General features: G+C 40.9%; 1 protein-coding gene across 1 annotated transcript in view; it reads left to right on the top strand.

Moving 5' to 3' along the window:
- Positions 1-268: 268 nt before the first annotated feature.
- The window catches only part of LOC118363976 (glycine receptor subunit beta-like), a 29,321-nt gene continuing 19,644 nt past the window's right edge, over positions 269-9,945 (top strand). The window contains exons 1-2 of the mRNA XM_052487020.1: positions 269-273; positions 2,742-2,824. Coding sequence (XP_052342980.1) covers positions 269-273; positions 2,742-2,824 — 88 coding nt within the window. The remainder of the gene's footprint in view (positions 274-2,741; positions 2,825-9,945) is intronic.

The raw sequence follows: 9,945 nt of genomic DNA, 5'->3' as shown, positions 1-9,945 counted from the left end.
CTAAGGTTTTACCATTTTTTTGTGTTCCCAACTGTGAACATAACAGGATTACAGAGTGAACATCTTCCTGAGGTAGCGATGGAACGATCCCAGACTCAAGCTACCTTGGGACGTTAAGTCTGACTCGCTCACCGTGGATCCAAAGATGTTCAAATGCCTGTGGAAACCTGATCTGTTCTTCGCTAACGAGAAGAGTGCCAACTTCCACGATGTCGCCCAGGAGAACATTCTCCTCTTCATCTTCCGCAATGGTGACGTACTCATCAGTATGAGGTGAGTGTTACATTTATGTATTTTAGAAGAGAAACTTGTTTAGAAGCATACATGTGTATTGCTAATCGTCCTATGGGGGAGATGGGGATGAAACATTTAATTTGGCATTTACTGCTATTATTCAATAAACGCATTGAATAACCGATTCGTTATATGGAACAACAGATAGTCAAAACAATTATCTGAAGGAAGTGTGTTTCTGAAGTGTCTCTCCTATATCTGAGAGAAATAAGAAAGATCAGGAAACATTTTTTTATTTTATTTACATGTATTTATCCCCATTATTTTCGGCACTAAACTATCTCCATATATAATTCCATTCATTTTTTAAACTGGTACCTGGGACATTCAGACGAGTCTTGTGAGGCTTGCGTCTCCCACGACCACAATGGGGGGGATTTCTGATTTTCCTTCTATACGAACTGTGACTCAGTAAAATCTTTGAAATTGTTGTTTATTTTTGTTCAGTATAAAAGCTGATAGTATTTCAACCACATAAATAGGCCTATTAATCACAGCTGAACTGACAATCTTATCAGAAACATGTTGGGATGTTCATAGATTTCTATTTTCCTTAAAACTGGTCAAACAGATGATATATGGACATTTTGACAATTCTTTCCATTTTTTTAAAACAAATTTTAATTTTCTATTTATTTTTAAAGCAATTGCATTTTGACCATGGTCTGTAAGTGTTTTTGCTCCACGAAAGAAGCAGAGAAGACAGAACGAACGTCAACTATATTGAAGCATTCATTCAATCATTTATTACATTATTCTGGTGAGCAAGGGTTTATTTTGTTTTCTACGGCAACATACTGTAAATTGGCAGAAGATAAGCTGTATGTATCTAGTTATAGACAAGTTGACTAAACACAAAGCCTACCAAATGTCGGAAATTAGAATCAGAAACCTCTTAATCGGTCAAATTGTTCTGCTGTCTCTGACTGTAACCTACAGCGCATTTACTCTATTAAGGAAAGGGAAAGGAAAGGGGATACCAAGTCAGTTGTATTAGCGGGATAAGGTTTGGTACGGGCCTCATTTTCCCTTCATCACATAGTACATAGTCGGGTGGTTGTGGATGGGTTATTAGCAATTGCGGGCAGGTGTGGATGAGCAAACAGCTGACCCGCGCACCACTAACACACACACAGACACACATTATTGCAATCATGCCCCCTTCAGATCCCCACCATTTCCACTCTACCAGCTGGTTACAACTACTCTACTAGCTGGGTGGTCTTCCCTCACCCACTCCCTTTTTCTTCTCTCACTGCTAGTTTGTATTTTCCCACAGTACTCCACTCCGCTTCACCCAGCCCAAAGCTTAGCACATTAAAAATGCTTTCCCCCACTAATACAGTCCAATGTTCATCTCCCCAGTCAGTTCTCCCTCTACTTGCTCCCCATCTGTCAAGACTTAGCCTCTGCTGAGTCCCCAACAACCGGATGTTCTGGTTTTTGGGGGAAATGTAATGGGAGCCTGTGACACGACTTCTACTTTTGGACGTTAACAAGGCGACACTCCATCTTATCAACAAATTTACTAGATTGGTTGAACAGTGCAGAAGCGAACCTCCTCCAACATTTGTCTTCTTGTCAAGACCAGTATGTTGGGGATCTAGTTTCAGTCGCTTCTTTTACGCCTGCTATGTTAGGTTAGTCTAGACATGACATTAGTATTTTCCCTATAAGTCACCTGACAAGGTGGCACTAGCTGTTGTAACTACAGTATCTGGACAGGATGATGTTTAGTTTTGAACCTCACACTCTCAAGTACTGAAGCTTGGCTGCTTGACTGCTTAATTCCGATCCCATATTGGATGCCCCACACATGTATTTTTATGTCACTCAGGGCTAAAAACTCGGAGTCACTCCCTAAGCTTACTGTGTTTGTGATGATCTACTGTAATGTGTGTACTGTGTATACACAGGATTGGATGGAGAAAGCTGTAAAAATACTAAAGTAACACCACCCTGTTCAGTGGTGTTGCATACCTCTAGATTCTGGAGCACCCAAAAACAAAGCTTTCATGTGCAAATGGAAGGCTGGGAAATAAATATGCAACTCTGTCTCTGCTCATGCACAATAAAGGCGTCGCTTGCATTAAGAATTTATTTCCAGAGCCGACAAAAAAGCTTTTAAGAGCGGGAGGAACAGTCATTTTCAATCATTCAGCACTCTCCATTGTCTCTGAAATGATGAAATAGAGGCTCTAATTCCGCTGAATAATGTAGCTTTGCAGTATTCATTAACAGATTTTTTGGGGAAAGAGTTTTAGAAGTCTGAATCCCCAGCAGCTCTATCTCCATCTAGCTCATACTTAAATTCAAGGACACGGACATTTTTTTATGCATTTTTCACGTCAGTTTGACCAGTCAATACCATTTAAGAAACAATTGCAACTAACAGACGATAATTCAATTTATTTGCATAATTGTGGTTCTGCATTTTCTGTTCCCAGGTTGTCTGTCACTCTATCCTGTCCCCTGGACCTGACCCTGTTTCCCATGGATACGCAGCGCTGTAAGATGCAGCTGGAGAGCTGTGAGTAACTGATAATGACTCAGTTTTACATGACCATATATGGTATCCGTTAGAGAAGGAGGTCGCTATAGTTATTCCTGAATTCATGTGAAAGGAATATTTCAGTTAGAGACAAGGGTATTTTACAAATGTTCCATCCTGAGAATAAATCACTTTTCCCCCGGTTAACCAGGTATTTCCCGCCAAAAACGTATGTGTCATTAAAAAGCATTATAAAACATATAAATAGGCCTATGTTTGGATTTGATTAGAGCTTTGATCGAAAATTCAAGCCTGATGCTAGCGGAGTCTTATGAGCCATACATTAAATATATTTCATGAGCCCAAGCCCAAAAAAGCCCAAATGATTGTGCCGTTATCCATTAAATACTGTATATGTTGTAGGCTACTGTACATAGTCTATCGGTAAATAGCCCACCCAATTTACCTACCTCATCCCCATACTGTTTATATTTATTTACTTTTCTGCTCTTTTGCACACCAGTATCTCTACCTGTACATGACCATCTGATCATTTATCACTCCAGTGTTAATCTGCAAAATTGGAATTATTCGCCTACCTCCTCATGCCTTTTGCACACAATGTATGTATATAGACTCTCTTTTTTTTCTACTGTGTTATTGACTTGTTAATTGTTTACTCCATGTGTAACTCTGTGTTGTCTGTTCACACTGCTATGCTTTATCTTGGCCAGGTCACAGTTGTAAATGAGAACTTGTTCTCAACTAGCCTACCTGGTTAAATAAAGGTGAAATAAAAAAATAGAAAAATGCAGCACATGCGGCCTACAAAGTTACAAGTATAGGCTAGCAAATGTTATTTTAATTTTGAAATATAATATGGCCTATTTGTTTAATTAGTAGGCTGACGCATGTATACCTTTCATAATATTTCCCTTAATGTTATTAGTCTAGTAGGCTCTTTCACTCTTTATTATCGCTTCATTCCATCCTTGCTTTCAACAGTTAAATTAAATCAGGTTCGTTGTCCTTATCTCCATCATTCAAACGACATCCTTGAATATTATAGGACTAGAATTAGATGGAGAAGGCTTTAACTTGTCTTCACGAAGATTCAATAGTTATGGGTCTGAATAAATAACTGCTATAGCCTAAAGCCATCGCATGTTCGCTCTTCTTTCAAAGTACCTGTGATTTCCTATTCGCTGCTGTTTTTAACATTCAGCAAACAATCGTCTTTTGGTATAAGAAAATGTCCTGCACGCTATTCTAGTCTAGCTTTTCCTGCATGGGACTCCAAGAGCTAAGGATCGTTTTTTTTAAGGAGAGGCCAGCGGAGCACAGGTAAATGCATATTGCTCAAGAGACAGAGGCTATAAGTTAGAAGCTTATTATGCATAATTAGATCATTATAAGGCTAATACTGAATTGAATGTATTACCTGAAAGAGGTAGGCTAGGACATCAATATATAGGGCTATATATCAGTTGAACGTGATGATCTATTTTGGATGGATTTTGAATGGAATTGATGGAGAGAGAAAAAGACTGCGAGAGAGTGCTCATGCGTGCACTGATTTTAAAGCTAAGATATTCGAGTGATAGGCTGTTTTTAAAACTCAGCAGCATCAATTCTTTTAAATTATAATTTTAAAAAAGAGGTGACCCCCAAAAGCCAGATGGAGATGGGTAAATGAAATAGACATTCTGTCTTTATTTTATAGACCAGGGATCATCTAGATTCAGCCTCCAGACTATTTTTTCTTGAGCAGATGGTCGGGGTGTAACGCTCCGGGTGTCATGGGTGTGGAGTCAGACGCAGGAAACAGAGAGTGCAATACTGTGCTCTTTAATGCACTAACGCAACACTGGGTGCTCAAAACCAAAATGCCCCAAACACGGGGGACGGAAATAATACAAGCAGAATACACGACCAGGAACAAACACGTTCCTCTACTACATAACCGAAGGTCACAATAATTAATCCTGCACAAAGAAACAGGCGGGCTGGCTGTCTAATAAAGCCCAACTAATGTTTCACGAACAGGTGCGAACAATAAACATACAAGGAGGGGGAGGAAAAACAATCAGTGGCAGCTAATAGGCCGGTGACGACGACCGCTGAGCGCCACCCGACCGGGAAGGGGAGCCACTCGACCGGGAAGGGGAGCCACCCGACCGGGAAGGGGAGCCACCCTCGGTCGGACTCGTGACACGGGGGCCGGAACATAATAAAACAAATATTTTTAGACTGTAAATTGACCGCAAGAAGTCTAAACAGATATTATATTTGACTAAATCCTAATAATTTCAAACCTTGATTACATTTGGGGATATCGCCCTGTGTAGGGTGCTGTCTTTTGGACGGGACGTTAAAACAAGTGTCCTGACTCTCTGTGGTCATTCAAAATCCCTTGGCACTTATTGTAAGACTAGGGGTGTAATTGCTAAATTTCCAACCTGGCCACATTCCATCATTGCCACCTAATCATCCCCCTCATTCCTAATTGGCGTACACTACTGGTCAAAGGTTTTAGAACACCTACTCATTCAAGGGTTTTGAAGTCATCAAAACTATGGAATCATGTAGTAACCAAAAAAGTGACAAATCTAAATATGTTTTATAATTGAGATTCTTCAAATAGCCAGCCTTTGCCTTGATGATAGCTTTACACACTCTTGGCATTCTCTCAACCAGCGTCACCTGGAATGCTTTTCCAGCACTCGTGATTTCGCACATATGTATGAGAACTTGTTGGCTGCTTTCCTTCACTATGCAGTCCGACTCATCCCAAACCATCTCAATTTGGTTGATGTCAGGGGATTGTGGAGGCCAGCTCATCTGATGCAGCACTCCATCATTCTACTTCTTGGTTCAATAGCCCTTACACAGTGGACATGTGTTGGGTTATTGTCCTTTTGAAAAATAAATAATCGTCCTACTAAGCCAAACCAGATGGGATGGCAGATCGCTGCAGAATGCTGTGGTAGCCATGTTGGTTAAGTATGTCTTGAATTCTAAATAAATCACAGACAGTGTCATCAGCAAAGCACCCCCACACCACAACACCATCTCTTCCATGCTTTACAGTGGGAAATACACATGCCTTTCTTCTATGCAAGTCTATTGTCCAGCTACCTGCTAATATCTATAATGGCGCTGTACAACATGACCGTGTGTGTTTTGAAAGAGTATGTTTTCAATAAGCAACCATTTGTTTACCTTCATTAGACAACTTTATTCCAATATATGTGTAATTCATTGGTTTTTACTATCGAAAGCATAAAGATGCTGATGAAGAAATACAGTACTATACAGTATATGCTTTTACATTTGGATAATAAAGCATTTAAAGCATTTTTAAGATATAAGCCACCTGCATTTGTTTATTATCCTATAGCAGAACAGCATAACGGTCCGGGCGGCTCTTGCTGTTCCTGGTGAGCAGTTGGTCAAGTTCTGTTGTCAGAAGAGGACTGGAAATTTCAGGTTGAACCGACGACCTGATGAACCCGCCAGGTTTGAATATATTTATTTAAAACTATAACGCCAAAACTTTTTTCAAAATTTGCTCCATAATATCGACAGAAACATGACAAACGTTGTTTAGGATCCATCCTCAAGGTGTTTTTAACATATATGTTCGATAATATATCCGTCGAGGCAATTGGTTTCTCATAAGAAGCGATTGAAAAAATGGCTACCTCAGTATTTTACGCAAGATTTTCGGAGGGAGACACATGCTATATATGGTCCCTTACAGCCATTCTTCAATAGAAATGCCTAAAAAGACGTCACAATGCTGTAGACACCTTGGGGAATACGTGGAAAACGTAAGCTCATTCGTAGCTCATTCACAGCCAAGGAGTCATTGGCATGAGGCGGTTTTAAAAAATGCGGCACTTCCTGGTTGGATTTTTATCTGGGTTTCGCCTGTGCATTCAGGTCTGTGGCACTCACAGACAATATCTTTGCAGTTTTGGAAACGTCAGAGTGTCTTCTTTCCAAAGCTGTCAATTATATGCATAGTCGAGCATCTTTTCGTGACAAAATATCTTGTTTAAAACGGGAACGTTTTTCATCCAAAAATTTAAATAGCGCCCCCTAAATCCAAGAGGTTAAATCCAGTTTGGATTTAAGTATAACTTTTGAGTGACGTGTTCAGTGAGAGGTCTAATGATTCAAAAAATAAATAATATTATTTGCTCTCCGAATTCATATCTAAGGGGCATTTTTCACGCCACTATTAGTTATATTGTTTTAGTTTGAAAATGAAGACTGGCACTAAGAACAGCGGGAACATTTCCCAAGTCAGTGCCATTATTAGTGCAATGCCCCCTTAAATTTGTTGCTATGTGCTACCCAGTGGGGCGGGGTGGGGGTCCACCACCGCCTGCTCTGAGATGCAGTGTCTTAGACTGCTGCGCCACTAAGGCACAGTACAACGTGACTGGCCGGGAGTAGGCTACAATACTACAGAGACACAGTAGTGCCTTGGGACCCAATAGCATAATCAGTGCTCTAACTCCCCCTTGCGCTGTTCTGGAGCAATGAAGCAGTGACGCAGGGTAACGTACTAAACCACACATTACCTCTCAGTCCCGCAGCATAATCACAAAACTTTTAGTGGAGCAACCACTGTACCTCCATAAAGCTGGTTGAGGGAATGCCAAGAGTGTGCAAAGCTGTCATCTAGGCAAAGGGTGGCTATTTGAAGAATGTAATTTATAAAATATATTTTGATTTGTTTTAGACTTTTTTGTTTACTACATGATTCCATATGTGTTATTTCATAGTTTTGATGTCTTCACTATTATTCTACAATGTAGAAAATACTAAAAATACAGAAAAACCGTTGAATGAGTAGCTGTTCTTAAATCTTTGACCGGTAAGTGTATATATCTCCTCACCTCTCCACCTGCTGGCTGATGTGTGGTGAGCGTTCTGGCACAAAATTGGTGGTGGATGGGGTGAATTTCCCTCACCTATGTAAAGCGCTTTGAGTACCTCAGTTGATAGAAAAGCTCTATATAAATCTAATTTTTAATTATTATTATTTCTATACAGTCACATATTTCTGTATTATGCGTGGGAATACTTGGGAACAGAGTTTCATAAACTAAAATCACTTGGAGCTGAAATCCTGGTGTTTTTATAGTATTTTATGTACAACAATGAAAATGGCCAAATAAAACCACACGCGGGCTAAATTCAGCCTGCGGGCCACCAGTTGGGTAACCCCGTTATAGACTATGCTGCAGCAAATGTGGGCTTTTTATTTACTGTATTTATTTCACCTTTATTTAACCAGGTAGGCAAGTTGAGAACAAGTTCTCATTTACAATTGCGACCTGGCCAAGATAAAGCAAAGCAGTTCGACACATACAACGACACAGAGTTACACATGGAGTAAAACAAACATACAGTCAATAATACAGTATAAACAAGTCTATATACGATGTGAGCAAATGAGGTGAGATAAGGGAGGTAAAGGCAAAAAAAGGCCATGGTGGCAAAGTAAATACAATATAGCAAGTAAAACACTGGAATGGTAGATTTGCAATGGAAGAATGTGCAAAGTAGAAATAAAAATAATGGGGTGCAAAGGAGCAAAATAAATAAATAAATTAAATACAGTAGGGAAAGAGGTAGTTGTTTGGGCTAAATTATCCTGTCACAAGAAAAAAAGTTACCATGGTGATAGATTCTCCACGCATTGCGCCGACAGAAACAAACATCTTTCTGGTAAGAAGAGGGGCTGGGGCGTATGCTTTATGGTTATCGAGACGTGGTGTGGTCACAACAACATACAGGAACTCAAGTCCTTCTGTTCACCTGATTTAGAATTCCTCACAATCAAATGTCGACCGCATTATCTACCAAGGGAATTCTCTTCGATTATAATCACAGCCGTATATATTCCCCCCCAAGCAGACACATCGATGGCTCTGAACAAACTTTATTTGACTCTTTGCAAACTGGAATCCACATATCCTGAGGCTGCATTCATTGTAGCTCGGGATTTTAACAAGGCTAATCTGAAAACAAGACTCCCTAAACTGTATCAGCATATCGATTGCGCAACCAGGGCTGGCAAAACCTTGGATAATTGCTATTCTACCTTCCGCGAAGCATATAAGGCCCTCCCCCGCTCTCCTTTCGGAAAAGCTGACCACGACTCCATTTTGTTGCTCTCTGCCTACAGACAGAAGCTAAAACAAGAAGCTCCCGCGCTGAGATCTGTTCAGCGCTGGTACGACCAATCTGATTCCACGCTCCAAGACTGCTTCCATCACGTGGACTGGGATATGTTTCATATTGCGTCAAACGACAACATTGACGAATACGCTGATTCGGTGAGCGAGTTAATTTGAACGTGCGTTGAAGATGTCGTTCCCATAGCAACGATTAAAACATTCCCAAACCAGAAACCATGGATTGATGGCAGCATTCGCGTGAAACTGAAAGCACAAACCACTGCTTTTAATCAGGGCAAGGCGACCGGAAACATGACCGAATACAAAAAGTGTAGCTATTCCCTCCCCAAGGCAATCAAACAAGCTAAGCGTCAGTATAGAGACAAAGTTGAATCGCAATTCAACGGCTCAGACACAAGAGGTATGTGGCAGGGTCTACAGTCAATCACAGATTACAAAAAGAAAACCAGCCCAGTCACGGACCAGGATGTCTTGCTCCCAGGCAGACTAAATAACTTTTTTGCCCGCTTTGAGGACAATACAGTGCCAATGACACGGCCCGCAACCAAAACATGCGGACTCTCCTTCACTGCAGCCGAGGTGAGTAAAACATTTAAACGTGTTAACCCTCGCAAGGCTGCAGGCCCAGACGGCATCCACAGCCGCGCCTTCAGAGCATGCGCAGACCAGCTGGCTGGTGTGTTTACGGACATATTCAATCAATCCCTATCCCAGTCTGCTGTTCCCACATGCTTCAAGAGGGCCACCATTGTTCCTGTTCCCAAGAAAGCTAAGGTATCTGAGCTAAACGACTACCACCCCATAGCACTCACTTCCGTCATCATGAAGTGCTTTGAGAGACTAGTCAAGGACCATATCACCTCCACCCTACCTGACACCCTAGACCCACTCCAATTTGCTTACCGCTCAAATAGGTCCACAGACGATGCAATCTCAACCACA

Source organism: Oncorhynchus keta, chromosome 30 (assembly GCF_023373465.1).
Source record: "Oncorhynchus keta strain PuntledgeMale-10-30-2019 chromosome 30, Oket_V2, whole genome shotgun sequence".
Lineage (NCBI taxonomy): Eukaryota > Metazoa > Chordata > Actinopteri > Salmoniformes > Salmonidae > Oncorhynchus > Oncorhynchus keta.
The sequence above is the reverse complement of the archived record's forward strand: the minus strand, read 5'-3'. Positions and strand labels throughout refer to the sequence as shown.